The sequence below is a fragment of the Rhinolophus sinicus genome, linkage group LG06 (assembly GCF_036562045.2).
Source record: "Rhinolophus sinicus isolate RSC01 linkage group LG06, ASM3656204v1, whole genome shotgun sequence".
NCBI classification, from domain to species: domain Eukaryota; kingdom Metazoa; phylum Chordata; class Mammalia; order Chiroptera; family Rhinolophidae; genus Rhinolophus; species Rhinolophus sinicus.
In genome coordinates, this window is record NC_133756.1 from 45,584,437 (window position 1) to 45,608,838 (window position 24,402).

At 32.9% G+C, this 24,402-nt stretch overlaps 1 protein-coding gene across 43 annotated transcripts in view; it reads left to right on the forward strand.

The window, feature by feature from the left end:
* ADGRL2 (adhesion G protein-coupled receptor L2) overlaps positions 1-24,402 on the forward strand; it is a 597,884-nt gene that overhangs the window by 527,784 nt on the left and 45,698 nt on the right. For 26 of the 43 annotated variants that reach the window (XM_074335025.1, XM_074335028.1, XM_074335029.1 and 23 more), the window contains 3 exons: positions 15,852-15,961; positions 21,227-21,241; positions 22,190-22,990. In XM_074335025.1, coding sequence (XP_074191126.1) covers positions 15,852-15,961; positions 21,227-21,241; positions 22,190-22,990 — 926 coding nt within the window. The remainder of the gene's footprint in view (positions 1-15,851; positions 15,962-21,226; positions 21,242-22,189; positions 22,991-24,402) is intronic. The other 17 variants (XM_074335040.1, XM_019754311.2, XM_019754334.2 and 14 more) reach the window with 1 other exon arrangement.

The following is a 24,402-nucleotide window of genomic DNA, read 5'->3' on the forward strand; positions in this document are numbered from 1 at the left end:
TCATTACATCGTTTTTTATTTCATTTCATTGTGTTTCCTCTTTTCTAAACATTGAGAATTTGGGAGAAGACAGTGAAAAGTTAAAAATTTTAACTATATAATTTATTAAGGGGCATTAAGTAGATAACAGCATTCATTTACTTGATACAAAATTTGAGATAGAAAACCTATTTTCACAGTTTATGTTAAGTAAATGCTTGGTTTAAAACCTTCATATTATAAGATAGACTAGATGAAAGGAGTTTTAAACTAAATAGATATAAATATATTTTTAAGGAATTATACTAATGGACTTTGCTTTTACACTTTCCTCCCACTTCCCGCATTCCCCATTTTTGGAAATTTCCCTTACCCTCACCCACCACTCCAATTACAGGCTCTTTGTGGAGGAAAATATTATTTTTAAGTTACTTTCCTTTAGTAATGATTTCAGTGGGTTTCCAAAAGCTCCATAATCAAAAATCGCTGAGTAAATCAAAGTTTTGTTTTGTTTTTTTCTTATTACTCTTGGAAGTTGCCACACAATACAGCTACAGGAGACAAAATAATGTATGCTTATTTTTCTAGGACATTTTTTACTTTGGTAATTTTTTCCTACATTAAATTATCTTAGGACCCAGTCCTAAGATGTTCTTATCATAAATTTATGAAACTCTGTATATGTAATTTAAAATAATGTTTGTAAGTAACTTTTGAAATCTAATTGTGGGTTTTTATGTGAATGCGACTATACCTTTTAAAATGTATATAAATACATTTATTAGATAGATAGACAGATGATAGATAGAGGTAATTACAAACATATTATCTGATAAGTTGATTTAGGACCTTTATATGTGCATTGCCATTTATTTCAACTCCTGACGAGCAGACGTTATTAAGCTGTGATGATTACTGAATATGAAATGTAACCAAGATTATTTTTTATTCAAATATAATTTAAATATTCATCAAAGAGAAGTTATGCTTGAGACTGACAGAGACTGTTAACATCAAAAAATATAATTAACTGCATTGGGTATCATGAAGCGGAGTTAGCCAAATAGCCGAGAGGTCTAATTGCTCTAGAGTTAGAGAAGCATTGGTTTTATTTTATGCGGTAGCTGTGGAATTAATAGTAATGTGGTTTCCTATGTGGGCCAATTAAAAGCTGCCTGTTAAGGTTCATTGCTCTATAGGAAACCCATTGAATATCGCTTAGTAAACAGGATTGACATGTCAGTGTGTACAAGAAGATAAAACACAATAAAAGCCATGTAAATGAGAAGTAGTATTAAAAGAACTGTTTTTGAAAACAATTCTCATTAACCTCTTCACTGTTACAGTGCTGTGGAGTGGGTGTTATGGTATGCCCTCCCCATTTCCCTGTAGGATCAGGCCACTCTCTTTGCTGCCCCAGCTGTCAAGGGAGTTGCCTGCTGATGGACTCACAGTGCCGCCCTGCCCTGGAGCTGCCTCGGGCTGAAGGGATCTTAAACTCTGCTCTCCAGAGGCAGCCCTCATCAAATGCCAGAGTACAAAGGCTTGGCCTCCTCTTTCTTTGCTTCATTTTGAGACCTCTCTGAAGGGCTCTTCCAACTCCAGAGCTCCCTCCTTGAGGAATTTGCTGGGCTTTGTTGCAGGCACATTGGACTTCTCACTCTATCCAATCCTGCGTCCTCATGGCTTCACTGATACGTCTGATAGCACTGTATGCCTCTCAGAGATTTCTGCTTCAAATTCCACGTCCCCTGTTAAAGCCTAAGAAAGGTACTACTATTAAATATAAAAACAAGTTCTGTCCGTGGTATCGGTTACATACATGATAGGAATCTGGCAATTAAAAACCTTTTTTAAAAATGTTTTAAAAATTTGAAAAATTAAAGTAGTTTTAAAGCAAAAAAGAAATGCCCAATTCAGGTCTACAAATGGCATTTTACATTCTAAAGTTTATCTTTGTCACGTGGTCCTTTTTCTTTAATACAGGAAATATTCTGACCTTTGTGGCTCTATTACGCTTTTTAGCTAAATAATAATAAAAAAAACCAAAAAAACCCCCAAAGCATTCCTTACTGAACCCAAAAGATTTTGCCTTGCTAAGGCTGTAGAGATTTAAAAGTGGGCAGACATTGTAATGGCATTTTGACATTAATGAGGTTGCTGAAATGGAAAAGTTGAAAGGTCAAAGATAAGAGCAATAGCAAGATCTTGTAGGGTTTCTTTTTCTTAATAATGACATGTCAAATGTAGTTAATAAATATACCAGGATCCCTAGCATAACATAGGTATGTTGTGTGTGAGTGTAGTACTTTTAAGTATTAGAATGCTTTTTTGCATATAAAAATAATTCTAAAACTCTCCAGCTGTAAAATATGCAACTTCAGATCCATTTTATTTAAATTTCATATTTATCTGTAACTTTTGTAAGACATGTAAAAATCTTAAAATAGCTTAATAGATTTTAATGTGCTTAATATAATAAAGTATACATTGTGACTTTAATCTGTAGTGAGAAAGGGGTTTTCCTCGATATTCATTATTTGATAATGCTTACCCTGTTTATGTCTTTGGCCTAGGAGTGCGTGTTAGCTTCGGAAAGGCAGGTTTGCTGCTTCACAGCACTCAGCCGTGTACTCTCAAGCCTGTACATGGTGTTAGCAGTATTTAAAGCTTTGGATTCTAACATATTCTAGGTCACAATGAACTGAGCCTTTTAGACAAGTTTCTGATACATAGCTAATTCAGGCTAGAAATATCCTATGGAATGGAAGCCTTCTGCCGTGATTGTAATTTTTAGAAACGTAAGAAACCATATAAATAAGAAAGGTTTTAATTTGGTTTCTATCAATACGGTTGTGGGATTATGCTTAGTTTCTGAAAATCTTTATCTTTTATTCACTGATGGATGCTACCAAATAATTATCGAGTTGTGTAATGTCTCAGGTAATGTGCCAGGTACTCTGGAAGTTATTTATGAATGGCCAGTAAGAATATTTTCAAGTCTATAGACTGATATTTATGTACTTAATGAATTTTAGACTAAGGCACAGCGTTATGCACAGCGCATGGTGTAGAGAGTCTTCAAACAGCACTAACCCCTCAAAAATACTGTAATCTGGTGTAGAAGATGATATATGTACAGAAATAACGATACTGAATCTCTGAGATAGCGCAATGAGCTTCCAAAAACCGGTGCAGAAGGGAGAATGATGAGTAATGGCTGAGTGCAACAATGTACTATATGTTGAGGAAATTCTGCGTAGGTCTGTTAAAGGAGTTATTCGGCTTCTGTCCTCACCCTTTCAAAGTTTCCATTCCGCGTAGCATCTGATCATCTTTCTTCTTCCTTTGGGGCATTGTGAATTCTCTTCTTGCATTTAGGCTGAGGAGGAAAGGCTATTTCAAAGATTGTATTCTTTATATTTCTCAAAATTATGGAATAATTCTATAAAATATGTTAAAATTTTTTTAAATGCTATGATGTCAATACAGAGACTAACACTAGGGTTTTATGCCCTTTATATTAACTCTGAAACAATAAGGAGTTCACTCTTTTTATGGCAGAGAACAGTAATACATAATTTTATATCCATTTGTTCATCTTTTTCTGCATAGATATTGGTTGGATGTGTATATTTAGGGATTACTGTGCTTTTAAAACTCGGTATTTCTACCTCTTGTCTTTTATTGCTGATAATGTCTTCAAGCAGCACTAACCCCTCAAAAATACTGTAATCTGGTGAAAAGCAATATCTTTTATTGCTGATAATGTCTTATATTGCTGTTTCTGATGCCAGAATCAAGGTGGATATAAAATTGTCATTCCCTCCCCTCCCTCACTCCTGCCTCCCTCCCTTCCTCCTTATCTTCTATCTATCTGGTTTTTAGATAATTGTTTGCCTTTGTGGCTGAGATGCAGCAAAAGGACACGTCCCTTGATCTGTGGTTTTTAAGAAAAGAACGCTTGGGGTAATACACTGTAGACTGAATGTTTATGAGTAGGTGTTCAGTTATCGAGAATGCCATCAGCAGCATCTCGCTGCTTTCTTATCAGCTGCTTCCTGCTGTCAGCGTGGCACTTATTTCAATAGAAAAGGATTTGCATCAAATGTAATGCCTCATTATATACAGCTAACATGAGGTTTTTAATTGTGCAAACACATGAGACTCTTGCAGTGATAGTCAATTTGATAAAAGGATTAGATTATGAATATTTTGTCATGATTAAAGATTAGTTCTGATTTATCAGAAGTAAGCCAGTGAAATTTGCCTTATATTTATCAGTTAGGTGAGATGCCATTAATTTTGTGAGTGTATGATTCCCACAAAGTATCCACCTCTTTATACGTCTCTGATGAATTTGATTATTTATATTCAGATTGTGGGTATTAAGGATCGCTTTTTAGCCTTTCACACCTGCTCTACTGCTAAGAGTATCCCAAGAGTCTGTGGTTCCAGCTTTTTGCTTTTATTGTTTTTCACCTCTTGTCTTACAGAATGGTTAGGTAAACATCTATACAAACTGCAGTTTTCATGAGGGAAATGACAACTAGTGTGTATCAACAGCACACCGAGTTGTTTCTTTGATGATAAAACCTCAATAAAATATAGAAGGAGAATTCCAATTTAGAAAGTATTTACTGAGAGAGTACTTTTTCCAGTAAACAGGAATAGGCATTCCAACTGATTTTAAAGAAAACTAACAACTAGAGAGATAAGACTAGGGTCCTAGAAACAACTAAGGACATCGTATGAGACCTCATACAACCAGCACTCTTTGGGGTGTTTGGAAAAGAATATAAACAAAAACGTAAGGAGTTTACAGCTTAATTCTAAACATGGAAAATAGTGAGTTAATTAACAACTAAAATGCAAAATAGAAGAAATGCCTCAACGCAGAGTATAATTAATTACCTAAATACACACACATATGTGTGTGTGTATATACATATATATACATACATACACATATATATACATATATACATACATACACACACACACACACACACACACACACACACACACACATTGGTAGCATATTATATGGAGAGAGACAGTATGAGGAGTTACTGCCATAGTGAAAGGAGAGAAAGATCACTTCAGGTTTGGATAATCAGGGAAGAATTTAATACTATTTGGCTAACATAGTGTGTGTGTGTTGGCTTTTTCTGTACCTCCTCCTTAGCTTATGCTTCCTGCAAATGTGTGCATTTCCCTCAGATCCGGTACCTAACAAAGAGTTGCTACCCTTAGGCTTGCATAGAGGGCACCGCTGTGAGTTGGAAAACAGCAGTTTCTCAGACTATTAGCCTCGTGCCCTAACCTCTGAGAGTGTTCTAGCTCAGACACTTAAGGTCCTTCAAATGGTTCTTTGTATTAAGGAAGAAGTAGTTCAACAAGTGTACACAGTCAGTAATTTCTGTAAGAATTCAGTTCAGATGTATCTTTTTAGAGAAAGAGCAACACAAGTAAACCATAGATAACTGTTTTTATGAGGGCACAAAGTTAAAACTAGATAATTAATAGAAAAAGATTTATGACTGTCAGAATGATTGCATAGCACTTGTTTTTTCAGATCGAGTTTTCACTTTGTTGACCCTTTGGGGAAAATTTAAGTATACATATTTCCCTGTTCTCCAACATTAATTTATTAATTCAAGTCAATATTAAAGTATTGCTCACTCATACTTTTGTATCTCCTTACATGTCACATATTTTACTACCAAAATATTTTATAAGTAACAGGAGGAAAATAAATAACTTTAAAATAAAATTAATAATAAGAAAAATGTATTTATCTGAAAAATAAAATAAGTTTGTTGAGGAAATAATAGTATTAAAAGTTGTGAAAGATTTTCTACCAAAATGATTCAGTCTGGGTAAGGAATAGCAGGCTTTCTTGCCTCTTGTTTTAAAAAGCAAGCCCTTGTAGGATGTAGCCTTTTTAATAAAAAACAAAAAACCTTTCCTGAATTGATAAAATACATCAACAAAAAGTTTAATTTGTCTAAAATTTTGCATAGATGAAAAATTTTAAAAAGCCATGCTACCAAAGTCTTTTATGATTTTGTTTCTATGCTTTCAGTTTGGTTTGTATAGGAAGCTCTGTGAACATTTGTTGCTATGTTGTAATTAAAGTGAGGTCTCTGTAAAAATAGGAATTATATTAGCTGTCAATTCGACTAGAAATTCTTTTCTTGTGTATGAGCTACATAATACTGACTAAATGACACCCCATCAAAGATCTTGGGAAGCAGGAAAAACACACACAAACATTTGGAGCATAATTTTCCTCTTTATCAAAGTCATATCCAAACCAAGGGGGAGTAATCTTTAAGGTGAATTTAAAATAGTAGCAACAAAAATCTAGTTTACTCAGTTTTGCCCTCTAAAATTCCTTTTAGTTGTAGGTTCTTTTGCATTATTTCAAACTCTAATCCTCTGAGTGGGTAATTAACGGATCAGAAAAGCCATTTGTGGAAAAAAAGAGCCATAGGGTGAAAATATTTCTTCACCAAATGATCTTTAAGAAGTAAATAATTACAAAAGAAAGATTTGGGATGACCAATCTAAATCTGAGGATAATTAGAAGGAATAGAGTATGAAAATCAAAATGCTTGGCATGTACAGTTCTCATCATAACAAGACTAATTAAATATTTAGAAACCAAAAATCTCCTCACAATTTGAAGGAAAATAACCCACAACAAAAGAGTCTGTAAATTTGCAGATAATTAGCAAAGGTTAGAGGAAGGAAAAACATCACAGATTGTCTCCAAGACTCTGCAAGGTCATGTCTTATTATGCTGTGTCTTTTATATGGTCTGGTAACAAGTTTCTTGCTAATTTAATCTAACTAGGGCATCCCATAGCGATTTCCCATTTCCTTTGTTAAAAATGTGATAGTTTCTGCAAGTGCAAACTGTAGTAGGTTAACATTTTTATAAATAATTGCTCCTAATTGATACAGGTCATAATATATGTTTTTTTAATTTTTAAAAGTAAGGTTCGTGAAAATTTGGACAGAGAAGTGATATTTTTGAAGTGTTTCAATATTTTATAGTTTTAGCCCCACTTAAATTATTTTTTCCTTTCATTAAGTGGTTAGACCTGATGACCCTGTGAATGAAACTTAGTCTCAGTGGCACGCTTTATAAGTAAATACTTTTTATTTTGCTCATAAAAGCAAGCACATTTATGTTGAATGTGCATTTCTGGAAACAAGAGATTTTGTATTGGATTAATAAGGCTCTGAATGAGTCAAGCCTAATTTGCATTAAACTGACCCCAAGGTCCAGTAAAAACTGCAAGGAATTTCAGAGGTTTCTAAAACATAGAAAGTTGTCTTTAGAAAATCAGCATTGCCATTTGAAAATTCTTATTTTGGTAATTAATGTGGAATTTTTGAGGATGTTTTTAGGTTTCTGAGATGCAATTTTAACTATAAATATTACAGTATTCATACTTTGTGATTACAATTCCTGACACAATATTTTACTCAGACACAAAATGATTATGGAAGGTATCACTTCTATGTTATCCCTGTCTTCAACATACTGAAAAGTAGAATGACAGTCTTCTGGGTACCATCTTAAACAGGATTTTTCTGTCAAGCTTTTATTGACTTATTGTAAGTTACCTGGTATTTATTTGTTTATTTATTTGGATTTCTGTTTCTGTTATATAACCATATACTTTTTCAGTCAGAGGTTTATGTTTATGTGTTGCTAGTACAGAAAAATATTTGTATTTTTGCTTATAATTATTTAAATAATAAATTGGCTTTTTCTGTACCTTTTTTCAAATACATTTGCAAAGATTTAATCACAATTGCAATTTAAAAACAAATCAGGATTATATTTAAGTTTTTTTTATAACACCAGTATATAGGAAACTAAGTGGAATAGAAATTATACTATTTATTTTTTCCAAATTATGCATTCATACATGTACCAATATTCAAGCATATATTCCTAGAGATATTGGTAGTAACTTTGCTTCAATAATTCAACTGTATTTTAATAATTTTAAAATACTTTGACAATATTCTGCAAGGCTTAGAGTAGACTCTCTTAACATGCCCAAAGAATTAAATACTTTGATGTATAGAAGTCTTCTAGAATACACTAATTATTAAATGAATTATGAGAGCATAGTTATATGACAAATGGGAACATTACTATAGAACACCCCCCCTTTTTTTTTTACCATGTTAATTACACACCATTTAGCTTCCTGATGTTATGTTTACCTAGCAATTAGTTAGGCTCACAAATCATCATTAATAAATATTTAAAGAAAGCAGGACTCACTTTCCTTAGTTCTACAGAAGGGAAGTTTAGAGGATAAAAAGGCATTTCATTATACAATTAAAAAAACAAAGTTTGATTTATTATTTAACTCACTTTCCCTCTTTAATCAGTGAGAATAGTTGTTACCTGTATCTTCAAACATATATATATCCCCACGGTTTATTTGATACTTTGCTTGAGCAAATCTGTTTGCATCGGAACTTAGCTTTCATTGTTCCAAGGTCATCTGCTATGTGTATAAAAATGTATTCTAAATTTGGACTAAAAAAGACAGAAGTTCTGGTGCCCAGAGTGCTACATTTCTTGGTCGTTTGAAACTGTTGATGTTTGAAAAAGTGATTTGGAAGCTACAGGGTACATTTTTCTCCTGCCTATTAAATAGATCTATCTCCCAAGTATTGTGTTATTGGCTTTCACAATACCAAACTATGTCCAAATTGACAGAATTCTCTGGTAATCAGGTACAACTGATTGAAACACAATTGGATCTGATATTTATTTTCTACTGTGTTTATTTACAAATAGAAATAGCCAGGTTAACTATTCTTCATAATTTCATTTGTTCAAAAACAATTACTGAATTGGCTATTATGTGTCAGGCCTATAATCACCTTTAATAAGAATTTATAGGTTGAATGTGTCTCTTTTTTTCTTCTTTTTTGCCCTTTGTGGTAATTGTTCTAAATTTTTCAACTTATGTTCTTGAAGAGAATAAAATTTACTCTTTTTATTGAGGCTTAAGAATGAATATCATTTCTATTCCATTAATTAGAGAATGGATTCATATTGCAATAATTCAACCATGAATGTTCTGTTCGTTTAGAGGATATAATTCCCTATGTGGATGTGGTTTAAACACTTCCACGGTACTCCTGGGAATATTCTGCTTGTTTTTGGCACTTTGGAAAGAAGTATCATTACATGACACACTAGTACCTTGAAAACATTGATTTCATCTCCAAAAATGTGAATAGTTTTTACTAAGACAGACGTTAACTCAGGAAAGAAACAGACCTATTATTGCTATTATTTTATAATTGAATTGAAAAAATAACAGATGCCACTAAGAGACTGAAATTTTTGAAGCAGTCTTCACTGAACATACAGACTCAGTAAAGAATTGGACTAATTCTAGAGGATAACTCCAAATTTCCGCAAACATTAATTTTTAGTTTCTGTCATGATATACTTACTGAGCTTTTCTGTTGAATACCGGAGTATTTGTTCAAGTCGGTAGATTTTGAATTTTTAATCTTCCTTAGAACTGTGGTGAATAATGGCCCCTGGCAGGAGATAATGAAATTTTCTTAATTTATATTTTCAAGCAGAAGCTTCAATTGAAAATGGCATCCTATGGCCTGGAGACATAGCTCTAGTGCAAGTTTCAGGGGAGATGCAGTAATAATGCAGTGCCATCGAGACGAGGAATGATGGGACAGTGAAGAAGTAATTTAAGGAAGAAAAGAGAATGTACCAAAGCTTTATTGTAGCATAGCTAATGATGTGCTGAAGATCCCCAATGGTTTTTGGAGCATGACTGGAGAAACTAATGTTATCTTGCCAAAACAGAAGCCCCTGCTTAATCAGCAGAACAAGACTATTGATTAAAACACCTCTCACAATAGATTACACATGGAATCTCATCTCCATACTTTGCACTTGGTAAAGTGTAATAATGAGCATAAGATAATCAAAAGAAGAGTAAAAGTGATTTGTTGGGCATTGTACAATTCAAGATTAGAGTTGGAAAGGAAACAAATTTCCATGAATAGTTCGGCCTGTTTTTAAAGCTGTACACAGGAAATCATATGTGCTGTTTAGGGACTATGGAAGAGTAAAAGATATTCTGCCCCTTTAAGGTTTACAAATCTATGTCCATCTTATAAGGGAGTACTTATTGTTATTAGTGATTTTTTTGTTGATGGTAATTCATATTTGTTGAGGGATTGTGCAGAGTTTGCCTGCATTATCCCATTTAACTTTAGCGACAAACTTCTAAAGAAGGTACTGTTTTACAGATGAGAAAGCTGAGGTTGAAAGGTTTAATACAATTGTTTATGGACTCAACAGTTAAGTAAGCAGCCAACCTAGAACTTAAACCCCAGTTCTTTATGATTCTAAAGCCTCTGCTTTTAAACACTAGTCTCCCCAATTAGCAAATGATTTTGCTTCTGAACAGTTAAATGATGCCACATTATTGATTTTTGTACAATTTATTCTCAGATTATAAGTAATGTGCACATTGTGCCTTCTTTCACGGATGGCTTTAAAAAATTAAGGAAAAACATCATATTAATAGTTTGCTTGAATTTTTCTTGGCAACATTTATCTTAATTTCAAAAGATATTATGGATGCCTTAAAAGTTAATATTGAAACCTGAGAACATTGATTACATCTAGAAGATAAAATACACTGTTTTAATAGTTTTAAGTTTTTACCATGTGCTAATTGTGATGGTTAAGAGATTTATTAGATATTCCATGACATTAAATATTATACTCTAAATTTTGTTAATAAGCAAATACATTGGTATTCCTTTGTGCACAGGAAGTAAATTAATAAACTATTAAACTCCAAAATTATTTGGTTTTATTTTCTTCAGCTTTTGGGATGTACGTTTGGCTTTGTTCCTGAGTAGAATTTTTTTCTTGTTTAGAATAGAAAAACTTATAGGAATGAGTTTTAATTTTTAAAATTCAGTCTTTTTGCTCCATTTAAAGCAGCTTTATGGCCTATAAAGCAGGATTTAGGATTTTCTTTGTTGTAGTACATGGGCTTTGTGATTAAAATGTAAGTTTTATGAATATTGTCAGAAATATTTTTATTCTGGTATTTGAACTTGATAATATTGCACAGCATTTCTTTTTGGATTTAATTTAGTTACATAGGAATTCTCAGGATGAGTGTTGTGTTCAATGTATATTTTAGATTAGTAAGAATATTAGAGAAATAGTTAATATGATAGAAATTGGAAACCTGAAATAATGTGTGGAAATAACATATAGGTGAGGTTTTGTGATAGTGCTTTTAACCCAGTGATTGAAATCATGATTAGCCTTTTGTTTCATACATGGCAACTTTTGGAAATTTCTGAAATGTGATTAGAATGTTAAGAATGATCAAATGCTTAGAATTTGACACTGAATATGTATGTGTTGACATTTATTTACTAGGTGTTGTTAAGTCACACTTTATACCCCAGAAATTGCTTAGACATTATTTGCAAGAACTGCCCTTACGGTTCTTGAGTTCTTTCTAAAAACAGTCATATTATAATCTCTTCCTATAATTGAGACACTTTGTTAAAATTTACTTGAATACATAAGCGAAAGGTTGAATTTAGAAAAATTTTCAATGATCACAATGAATCTTTTGTCATTGTTATTTTAAATAATGTCCTCCTAGGGAACATCGTTTATTTTTACAGATTATCAGAAAAATATTTCCAGTTTTATTTAGTGTTAGAAATTTTCATTAGTGGGTAAATTTTTAGGAAAAGTTGTTTAAAATGGGCTTACATGTGATATATACATGTTCTTAGAAATTTTACTATTCAGACCCCTCGTGTTAGGAATTTATAAATAACTGGTCTGCTTGCTCAAAATTATAGCAACTAAAACCCTTGTTTCTTATGATTAAAGTTAGCAAGAGAAGTCATATTAGCATGGTAAACTCGATTATGTGCTTGCTGCATAAACATACACATCATTTCATGAGTTTCCATTTCACTTGTAATTTATTAAGATTTATTGAGCAAAAGCATTCATTCCCATACACATTTATTCTTTACTAAAACACATAAAACTTTGTTAACCCCGTGGTTTTTATTCATCAGAATTACCTGCAGCACTAGTTAAAACTGATTTCTGGGTACTGGCCTCCAGTTTCTGAGTATGTTGGTCTTGGGTGGGGCCTGAGAATGCAATTCTAACAATTCGTGGTTCATGCTGGAGCCCCTGATCTGAGGATCCCATTTTGAGAACCAGTGGTTTAAGTTATCCTAACTCATCTGTGCATCTTTATAAATATAAAATAAGTGTCTAAATTATATCTAGTATCCATTTTCTTTATTCTGAACAGTAATTTTATTTCCTTTAGGTCATTATCTAAGGCCCACCTATTTAAAAACAACAACCCTGTTTCTTTCTCTTTGTGTTGTTCTCATTCATGCTCAAATGTATGCTTAACATTTGAGAAAAATGTGGATTTTTAACCTAATTCCAATGGTATTACTTAAGTATACTGATAACTTTAATTGTTAGTGCAAGCACCTTTACTAATTGTTAGTGCAAACCTTTCCTAATAAAGATACCTTTTTTTTTTCCAACTTCTGGGGGAAGAGGGAGAAAATTATGCCAGGAACTGTCCAGGGCTGAGAATACAAACAACTGAATGCCTTTCCTTTCTAGGCTTAACATCAATGTGCCTTTTCATTTTCATGCGAAGCTTAACAGTTGACGGGAATTTGCTTCTGTGGCTAACTAATTCTTTTCTCTTTTCCTATAGTCTTAAATGATAGCTGTTTACAGTTTTACAGTCTTACCAACAGTGTATTGGTTAAAGAATTTTTGGGTTTTTCTTCGTACTAACAGTTCACAGTAGGTATTTTCCTTTCCCTTGTTTCCTACACTTACTGTATTTGGAAACTTAAGGCTGCTCGCTTCATAAATAAATACACATAGTCTATTTTTATAGCCATCATTCGGTCCTCTAAAAGCTTTGGTTTTGTTTCCCAGGAATCAAGATACTGGAATGCAAATCTGATATTATTCTTATACTTTTGTATTCCTCTTCTTGCTGACCCTTTACTACTTTAGCCCCCAAATACCTTTTTGTCCTCAATGTTAATTTCTTGTACTTCTGATATATAAACAAAACATTTTTGACATCTTCGGACGTCATGGATTCTAGAAATCTATGTAATTTTATTTGCAGGACTCCATTAAGTCTCCTTACCTTCAATTTTACTTAAGAATATAACCCAAGAATTAACACTGTTTGCTGTCGTAAAGTGAATGCTTTGTACAGTGTGATTATTGATTATGGTAATTGCTTCTGACATTTATTTGAACTTGGATTTTTGGTCAGATGACTATTGCAAAGTGTTTCAGAAAAAGTAAATATGTGCAGTTGTTTTCCATCTTATGTTGTTGGTCTTTTAAAGTATAATGGAAGCAGGAATACTTATTGCTTGTATACTTCTGTAAACATACTATGACATTGAAAAATATTAAAAAAAAGATATGTTACATCCCATATTAAAGTCATATTTATTCATGTGATCTTCTAGGGGGAATAAGTGGGATAATCTTCAATGTATTCTTTATTTTTGAAAACAGGTATAAATTTCCAAATCCTTGGAGCCACATCCCCCTTCACCTTGTTCCAAAGACCTGCATGGGCTTTGTGCATTTTAACCTTGATCACAGTTTCCTTTCTCTCCCACCTGTTCTTCGTTTGGGGGTATGAGAGGAGGTCTGGTGGGAAAAGGGGACAGACAGTGTGAAAAGTTTACTCACAAGTGGAATTATTTTATGGGATGTATATCATGAATATCTTTTAGATATGTTTTAAAAGCATTTGCAACATGGCAGAGTTAACATTGTTGATTGGTTATAAAATGCACACTAAAGGAGTAGATAAAAGGGATGTCTAACTCACAGTTTAGATTACTTTGTTTCTGAAAGGTGTGAGGGTGATAAAATGGAGGATCCTCGCAGCTATGAATAAACACAAGGACGGAAATAAAAGAACTTTGGTTTTGATGGCGACCAGATTAGTGGTTGAGGTTTCCTAGGAGATCAAGAAACTTGAAAGAAGCTGTGAACTCTCTTGTTGCTGTAAAATTTAACAAAGAAAATGAAACATATATTGAAACATTAGATACTGACTTATTGAGAAATCTTAAATCCATCTCCTTTTTAAAATATTAGGTTATAAAATTGGTTCTGTGATTCATATTAAAATAATTCATTTACATTAGATTGAGAACTACTGGCAAATTTCCTCAAGTGATTGAACTGATTTAAGAGAAATACAGAATAATGAGAGTAAAACATGATACTGCATAAGAATGTGATTGGGCACCACTTATATTATACATGCTCTTGAAAATTATTTTGTATGGTATGTTTTTTTTTTAAATGTGTGTCATACTTTATTATGATAAAACTTAGTAGTTTAGTATTTGCACAAGCAATGTTATAATTCATTTAATATTTAAGACTTTTCTTTGAAATTCATTATATTGTACCTTGACCTATAACATTCACCTTTTTGATTCTGTAGAAGTTTTCAGGTCTTGCTGTACTTCAAGGGATAATCAACATGGTTTGAGTTGAAATGGGTCTAACGTGCATCTCTTAACATATCTACCCTTCTTTAAAACAATGCTTCCATTATTGTCCTTCAGTTGGTATGCTAAAAACTGGGCTGTTTTTCTCCTTCTTTGTTTACCATTTTATAGTCCAGATATTTTCTGCACTATAGAATGTCTGGTATTCAAATTGTTAAATAAATGTTGTTATAATGCTCTTGTTCTGCTTGCTTTGCCTTGTTAATTTATATACTATTGGAAAATATAGTAAAAGCCTGCAAATACTATATCCCGCTAGATTGTAATCAAGTCCGATTATAAAGGATAGTTCTTGCCTTTAAAAAACTTATAAAAAGATGATTTGGATAAATTCACAGAACTTAAATAAATATCATCTTGCCTGGAATTCTAACTTAATTCTAATAATCTTGAAAATTTAATAACACAAAAATGAGAAAATAAATAGGACATTCTAGGCATCAGGTTAGTGACGTTCTTTTTAATGTTATATTTCAGGGAGTACTAAATTAGAAGTGAGGTTCATAGTCATATCATATTAATAGTGTAAGCACATTGACCTATGAAAATAGCAAGAGTAACAACAATGCTGAGGCACCCAGCAGGTGCCACTTACTATGCTAAGTGCTTTAAATGCATTCTCTCATTTATGCAGGTCATGGCATAGAAGGTGCCATCAATTAGCTTGGTATCTGGTATTCACGAATATAGAAAGTATCTGTAATAGAAAATATAACAAAAAACTGGATTTAGAGAGTAAACTTAAAAACTTGGTTCCTCCTCTGTTGTAATATGTTTTCATAACTTCTGAGCTATTCAATTTATGATTCTGTTTCTGTTTAATTGTATCATTTTTATTGTAATTTTAATTCTTACACATGGCGAATATCCTGGTAAGGTTTTGTTTTGTTTTTCCAGTACATGTTGAATATGTTAAAAATTCCAATTAAAATGCATAGTAGAATAATAGAGAACTGTTAGTTATTTTCTTTTTACTTTGAGTTAAAGTTTAGTGTGATCCATGATAAGGAAATATTACAACATAAAGAAAATACGCCTTCAGTAACTTAAATAATGAAGAACAACCTAATATCAGTTGAATGTTTTGTTCTGTGGTACTGGTTGCTTGAGGAAAAAAAAATCAGTTGTCTGTTCTATTTCTTTAGTAAAAATACACAAATAAATTAGTATGTCACACAAGTTTGATTTGTTTTGTTTTCCAGGTGCAACAATCGAACACAGTGTATAGTAGTTACTGGGTCAGATGTATTTCCTGATCCATGTCCTGGAACATACAAATATCTTGAAGTCCAGTATGAATGTGTCCCTTATAGTAAGTATGAAATTTATATTTTCCACTTTCTCCAGCATTCTTCATTGATGCTGAAAGATTACACATGTGAAAGAAGCATATGTTTATGGCCTACCAAACCATTATGCATGCAGAGCACTAACAGACTTGGGCCTCCAATTAGCTTCATGAAGTGTGGAAGGAAGCCATAGTGTGATGCTGGCCAAGTGTCTGTCTGTGTTCTTAAGTGTTTGGCTTTTAAGGCTAGTGTTTTTCCAGAAAACAAACTTGAATTAGCTATTCAATAGGGCAGATAGAAATCTGTACTTTTGCCCGATACCAGTTGCTGACAAATTGGTTTGGCTCACAGTTTTGTAAAGGAGGAATTGACTTTGGTTTTAATCATGAGCTACTTGAGGCTACCTGCTGTTGTGGTAACTTTAGTTCCCGGTAAACGCTACCATTGCAGAAACTGAGGCAAGTGCTTTCCTTTTTGTTCCTTTGTCCTTAAGGGAGCATTTCTTTACCAAATTCCATGATGAGGTCTTAGCACTAAATAAAATAGGTATCACAAAACCTTGCACACATTTCTATTTGTAATCTGGCACATCCATTTTTAGTGAGACCCTATAGAGGGATGTTTAATATTCAACTGGAAATTCCATAAGTAGGCTTCAACTAATGTTCTAATTCTGTATAGTTTGCTTCCGAATCTCAAAATTGATACTTGTCAATTGTATCCTATACTTTCAGTATACATTTTAAACAGGTAAAATGTTTCAGTATATTACCTAATTTTCATAAGCTAGTTTGTTTGATAGTATTCTTGTCTTCTTTACTTTTTTAAATTCGGGGGGAAATGTGTCATGTCACCTTAATTCATAGGCATTTGAATTAAAGTTCTTATAATAGCATTTTTATTGATTTGCCATAGTTTTGTACACGTCCCTTCTTAAAAAAAAAAAAACTAAATTCAAACTAAATTATGAAACTGCTTTTTCCAGAACTTCAAAAACCTGATCACTAGTTCTGATGGGTTCGTATGTCCAAACCATCAATCTTTCTAAAACCAAAGACCCACATTCTGATAGATACAGTGTGTCCAATATGCTAGTTAATACGTTCTTACACATCTTGTGAAGGCACTGGCTCTCTATTTTCTGCCACAGTTTTGATAAATTGGCTTTTTGTGGGGTATCAGTTAAAGGCCAAACACAGATGATCTTTTCTTTTCATTCCTGCTCTGTGTTCCTGTGTTACTGTGAAATGGATGCTCTTTTATGTTTTCAGTATTTTCTATACCATTTGTAGGATTGGAAGCCTACTGAGTGCACTGATCTTTATATCATTTCTCCTGTGTGTAGTGTCGGTGGCTTACATAGTCATTCTCCTGTGCCACTAGAGGAACATTGTATTTTTTTTTTTAGCTAACCAAAATTTTGTTCCGTAAAAGTCACTTTCACTTGAATTTAGCACGGTTTCTGTCCTCAAATTAGAAAAGGAATACAGCATCCATTCCCAAACAGTGGAATCAGTCAGAGCTGCCAAGAATTGTGTCTTTCTGGAGCCTGTTCCTGTAACCTAGTCTATAGACCAAGAACAGTGTTAAGCAAATATCATTTTCAGACTCTTAAGTTATTTCTTGCGCTGTTTAAGAAAGGAAAATGTGGATATCTTCTGGAACATCTAACTTTCAAAATTTTGCTTTTTCAGTTCTCCAGAAGTATTGTACAATATGCACTAAACTTGCAAATAGCTATAATCAGAGAAGTATTTGTTCTTTTTAGTTTCTGTCCTATAAAAAAGTCCAGGAATTAATTCGCTGTTACCTTTCTAGATGTTTGCATAAGGCACAAATAAGTCTATGGCTTTTTAACTACTCCTTGCTAAAGAATTAACTATTATTCCTATATACCGTGCAGTAGTGACACACTATCAATTGCATAATTTTTACTAATGTTAAAATATAATATAGAGGATCTTTTTAGACTGTTCTGATCTTACATAGGACTGTGTATTTCCTTATCTCTTTTTCCCCTTTTTCTCTTGTTTCTTTACGGTTCTGTCCATTGTATCCATCCCTTACACTTGCTTTTATTTTTAGCCTGTAGCTTTCACTTTCCCCTTGTTTTAATAGTGTTTCTGTACTTGTAATATTTGCATACCCCTTTTACACTATACTTAGTTGATAAAAGTTGTTACCATCAGGTAATATTTATTTATTATGTGTCCCTGACCATCTTGTTTTATATCAGCTTCTCTCCAAAGCAAATTCTCTGGAGTTTGTACACACCAAACTCTTTACTCCTTTTTAAAAGAAATTTCAGAAATTTTTCATGATTTCTGAAAATGTTATGATGAATTTACTCAACAGAGTCCATTGGAAATGCTGTTTGTTTTACTATGTATGTTTATAGGCAGGCACATTTATATCTGACATTTATACTTGCCCAGATAATGTCTGTGTTAAAAATATAGGTTCATAAGGCATCCTTTATCATTAACAGAAGTGTTAATAATTGAATGTATGTGTTTAAAAGAATTCATAAGGATCTTGTAGGATAAAAAGAATAATCAGATTGGAAATTCACATCCTACAGGATTTGAATTTGGTGGCAGGATTTGGTTTTGATTTTTGTACCCCCTTATTTCAAATTATCATTAAATTATAAAAATTATACCATAATGTTAGCTACAAGTTTTACTTGATAAAAAAATAACCATTACTGTTTACTAAATCATTGTTAATGAGTAAACTCGAGATTATTCAAAATGAAATAGTGTGTCACTTCAGGTACAGTGTATATAGGCTTTAGTTTGTTTGGGTCAATTTCTTGTCTTGCATATCCATGTAGTTAGTCCTCCACTGGTATTAGCAGGTCATGTATTTATGTTTGTTTGGTCTATAGAATAGTAAACATATTGTTATGAATTAATTCATACAGTCTCTTAAGACAAGTTGCGGTATATATATGGCATGTGATGAAGAATGCTAATTTCATTAATTTATTGTGATTTTATTTTCTGGGTTGATAGAATTTTGGCTATTTTGACAGATACTTACCCTTTGCGTTTTCATAAAAATCATAATGTAAGGACATTTCTTTTAAATCTCTGTGTCTTATTTGAGTCACTAGTCATCAAAGGCTTTATTTGATTATTTCTTATCTTTACATTTGGGTAATCTCAGTTTTCATCAGAATTATAAATTACATACTATTTACATCCATTTTATTTGTTAATGTAAGTATATGAGTTAAGTCACAAAAGAAGACTTCCTTCCCTATTTAATATTTTACTCAGTAGCTGCACTGTCATTTTAGTGTATCAAATAATAAAGCCCAGCCATTTTCAATTAATGGAAAACAAAATATACTTTCTACATCCTTTGTTGAACTTATTTTAAGTTCTGTTTTTAGTACGTAACATATTTTAATGTATTATTCCCATTCTTTACGTTTCATTAATTTATTTCAATAAAATCATCCTTTCCAAGAAAAAAAGAATAAAGCTGTATGTAAATATAGTCTGAGCAGTCACAACACTAATGATTTCTCTTATCCTCATTTTCCCACCACGCCCTTCCATTATTGATTCTAAGCAGGTATAATATGCTCTTCACTGAGGAGTAATTTTAGGACTAGTGGTTTATAAAAAGAATTGTTTCATGTCAGTAACACTGAATTTCTTCTTTTATGGGATGCAGTCAGAATTACACATTATAGAGCAAGTATGTTTCCTGAAAGGAGTTAAATAGACCAAGTTGGGTTGGGGAAGTGGTGGCTTAATGTGGAAGGTTATATGCTATTCCATTGGCAAAAATATTTATGTGATATGTTTCTCCTTAAGGTATTTCAGGAGGTCAGTTTTTAATTTTGGTGAATTATTATAATTTAAAAAAATTAATCAAGCTAAGACACCTTAATGAAATGTTCACCTACAGTATCTTTTTGAGTAATCAGTTTGGAGATACAGTATCAACATACCCTAATGCCTTTTAATAAGGGAAGAAGGAGCAGCACAGAGATTAATCTGGTTACTTTATGAAATTCAGGCAACATACTTCAAAGCCTACATACAATCTAAAACAGTGTTTCATGATTTGTAATTACTAGAATACTATTTACCAACAAGAATCTCATGTAGCACCCTTCCTAACTGCATAATCCATTTCTGTAAACTTCTTGGAGGGAGGATTTTTTTCACATATAACTCTACTAATCAGGTTTGTTTTATGAAAGCATTTACCTTTTATGGGGGCTGTGGATTCAAGGTACTTGCTTTGAATGCTCGGTATGATTGTTGTTGCATGCTAGCTTGCTTTCTGTGTAAATTGATGGTGGTAGACAATGTCAAAAAAAGCTAACCATAATTCTTTCTTCCTTTTTCTCCTTGCCTACTGTGCTTGCTTTTTCCTTGTATGTATTTTGCTTACTTTTTTTAAAAATAGTTTTAGTATTACAAGTTTGAGATATGTAATATAGAGAATTTAGTAAGAATTTTATAATATAAAATATCTATAAACCTAAATAAGTAAATTTACTAATTATTAGTGGGGAAGAAAGGCACTACCTGGCCCCACAAATCCCTGTTGGGGTAGGTGGGGGAGATTTGTATGTTCCTGTAAAGGAGGCTTTATTTTTTTACGGTTAAGATGTATTTTTCTAGAAATAGAAAATAATAGAAAAACAATTGAAACATGTACAGAGATACATACTTATATATTTCTTCTTACATAAATATCTTTGAAAAAAATGTCAAGATGTAGCCATGTCAGTATTCATTAAGTTTGACCTAAGCTCCAAAATTAAGTTGCCATTTTTATAAATATATTTTGCTGTTGTTATTCTTAACCTAATTTTAGTCAATTTAATGATGAGCTCACATGATAAGATAAAGGAGATGATACACCTATGCATGCGTTTGTGTCTAGAGCATACATGTATAAAGTAAAACTCGATAAGACTGCTGAGTGACTTTGGAAAAGCAAGAGTATGCATACCATGCATTAGTGAAGAATTTCATTATTTATTCAGGTACACTAAGTGAAGCAACATGCCAACATATTTGCATTGCCTCCTTAATCTACTAAAATGATTGATCCATGTTCTTTTATGTAACTTTAGAATCTTTTTCCTGCTAGGTTTTCCTGTTGTGTGTTTCTCTTTATCCAAAGTAGTGCAGCTCTTATTCTTCCTATATTTAGCATCTATTACGAATTCAGTCTTAGACTAATAGTCAATTTATTTTAATCTTTTTTCTTTTTTCCTTGCACTCTTTTTATTTTTCTTCCGATGCTTAAAATAGAAGTGGAGCAAAAAGGTAAATAACGTATACAGTCTGAACCCCAGCTCCCTGTTATGTGCCTTATGGATGTTACCTCCTCCCTTCCCTTCCCCCACAACACTTCTGACGTTAAAAAAATCAGCAGGATCTCATAAATGCACCTCATAAAGAAGTCGACTGTTTACAATGAAATTATATGACTGCTAAATCTGGTAATGGGATCAAAATTCTGAAGTCGGCGAGGGGGAAATGTCCTTTCTCTGTTTCTTTTTCACCCTTTATCTCTTTTTCTGACACCCTTGGATATTTTTTTATTAAAGTGTCATGTTGCCTGGTTTCCAGAACCCTCTCCATAGCATGCCATGGTTACAGGGTCTCCTGGTCGTTTCATCACTGCTTTCCTTGTATTTACTTTTCTCTGCTCCTAATTGCATTTTCCAAATATTTATGTTTCTTCAATTCAGGCTCCTTTGTTTTCAGTCTAACTTCTGTAAAAGTTATAAATAAGCCTTTACATTGGGGTATTTTTTGTTTGTTTGTTTTATTTGCTTTATTTTAGCGTTTTAATTTTGGGGGCTCATAAGTGAGCCTGGGAAGGAAGATTACAAAGTTTGGACTAAAACAAAGTCTTTTGTATACCATTATGCACAAAGCTCAAAGTTTTAAATCTTAAATTACCAAATTATCAGATGAAAACACATAGCAAAAATGTAAATTCTCAGCTCAATTATGAATGATCTTAAACCTAGGTTTACATTTGTGAAAATGAACCCCAGCCACTTTCTATGCTGGCACATTGATTATGGTAACTTGAAGAAAGAAGGGTAGTACTTGTATTAAGTGTATTCAGTATAAATTTTGGTAAAATTCAATGTTAATAAATGAATGTTTCTCTTGATTTTTGATTATTAAAACTCGTGTTTACTTGTGTATTTTTTTTTTTTAACTTCACTTAATTTTTGTCTTTTTCTCTGTGACTGTTAGTTTTTGTGTGCCCTGGGACCTTGAAAGCAATAGTGGACTCACCATGTATATATGAAGCTGAACAAAAGGCAGGTGCTTGGTGCAAGGACCCTCTTCAGGCTGCAGATAAAATTTATTTCATGCCCTGGACTCCCTATCGTACCGACACTTTAATAGAATACGCTTCTTTAGAAGATTTCCAAAACAGTCGCCAAACAACAACGTACAAACTTCCAAATCGAGTAGATGGTACTGGATTTGTGGTATATGATGGCGCCGTCTTCTTTAACAAAGAACGAACGAGGAATATTGTGAAATTTGACTTGAGGACTAGAATTAAGAGTGGAGAGGCCATAATTAACTATGCCAACTATCATGATACCTCGCCTTATAGATGGGGAGGAAAGACTGATATTGACCTAGCAGTGGATGAAAATGGCTTATGGGTCATTTATGCCACTGAACAGAACAATGGAATGATAGTTATTAGCCAACTGAATCCATACACTCTTCGATTTGAAGCAACGTGGGAGACTGTGTATGACAAACGTGCTGCATCAAATGCGTTTATGATCTGTGGAGTGCTCTATGTGGTCAGATCAGTTTATCAAGACAATGAGAGTGAAACAGGCAAGAACGCAATTGATTACATTTACAATACCCGATTAAACCGAGGGGAGTATGTAGATGTTCCCTTCCCCAACCAGTACCAGTATATTGCTGCAGTGGATTACAATCCTAGAGATAACCAACTCTACGTGTGGAACAATAACTTCATTTTACGATATTCTCTGGAGTTTGGTCCACCTGATCCTGCCCAAGGTAAGAATGTTTGGTTATTAATGCATATGTCTTGTGAACAACTTATTTCTGGAAAACTTCTTCAGTTTTTTTTCCTGCCTGTTTATTTTTTCCTCCTTTCATAAAGAACAAAAGATAATGTCACATTTCCGTTGTACATTTTAGCCTTATTTTAGTCCATTTTTTCTGAATTTCTTCACGTAAATGTTGGCTTCAAAAAAATTATAGCATCATTGGTTATTTAGTTTTTCATTGCTAAAAATGTAATAGCAGCTACAAACCTGTTAGCTGCGTGTGTGTGTGTGTGTGTGTGTGTGTGTGTTTCCCCTACCTGACTTCTGAATTGATTACAAGATATACGCAGACCTTTTAACTTCTTGGCGCCAGTGGTTAAGGGAAATACGTGTTAGGAAGTCCCAGGAGAATTCCTAGGCTTGATGTACAATGCCAGGCATAAGTGTTTTGAAGTTTTGACGTGTGCTCTCTAGGCCAGAGATGAGGCATCCAACATCTTCCTGGATCGTCATATAAAATACGCATTTTTACTTCCTGATAAATTACTGATGCTTTTAGGCCAGTATTTCTGTGACTTTAACTGTCACCCATGGATTGTCGGTGACAAGTGATGATTTGTCACCAAGTGACAAATGGTCCCAGGTGATGACTTATGAAGATGGATGGATCTGCTAGCCTTTTTTTGTGTTCTTTTTAGGTAACTTTATGGAGAATGCTATTAGGAAGTAATGCTAAATCTTTGGAAATATATTTTAGTTTAACAAGTGAATTCATTTCTGTGGGACAATTTTTGAGAGTAAATTACATGACTATTTCACTAAAACAAGATCTCCTCATACACATGATGAAAGAAGAACCTATTATATTATTATAGAACTTGCACTAATTATCAGTCTTTTCTCTTTGAACAATGGTATTTGTTTTAAAGATACGAATTAATACTTCAGTTTACTGAGTTACTTCAGAATTTTAGGAACCACAGTGTTCTTTAGTGATTAAATCATCTCTTCAACAAGGTGGAACAGATACTAATATCTTTTTCTTCTGTTAAAGCAGTACACAGCCATACACTTAAACATAACTACATGTACCCATATTATTTTACAATATGCTGTTACTAAGTTCTAAATATTGTCATGGGGTCACAAGCAGAAGTCACAGTCTTTTGTTGGATTTTTAATTTGAGTCATAGAATACCAAAATATGTGATTTTTGTTCATAAAATAAGAGAAAGAACGACACTGATTTACCGCAATGCACCCTTTTCTCTAATTCATTTATGTCTAGAAAATTTTGGCTTAAAATTATAGTGGTAATATCCTATTGTTAAATTTTCAACAATTAAATCTTTTAGTGCGTAAAAATCTTTACTGATAATATGTTAGAGTCATTTATTTTCAAATTTAGACATAATCTTT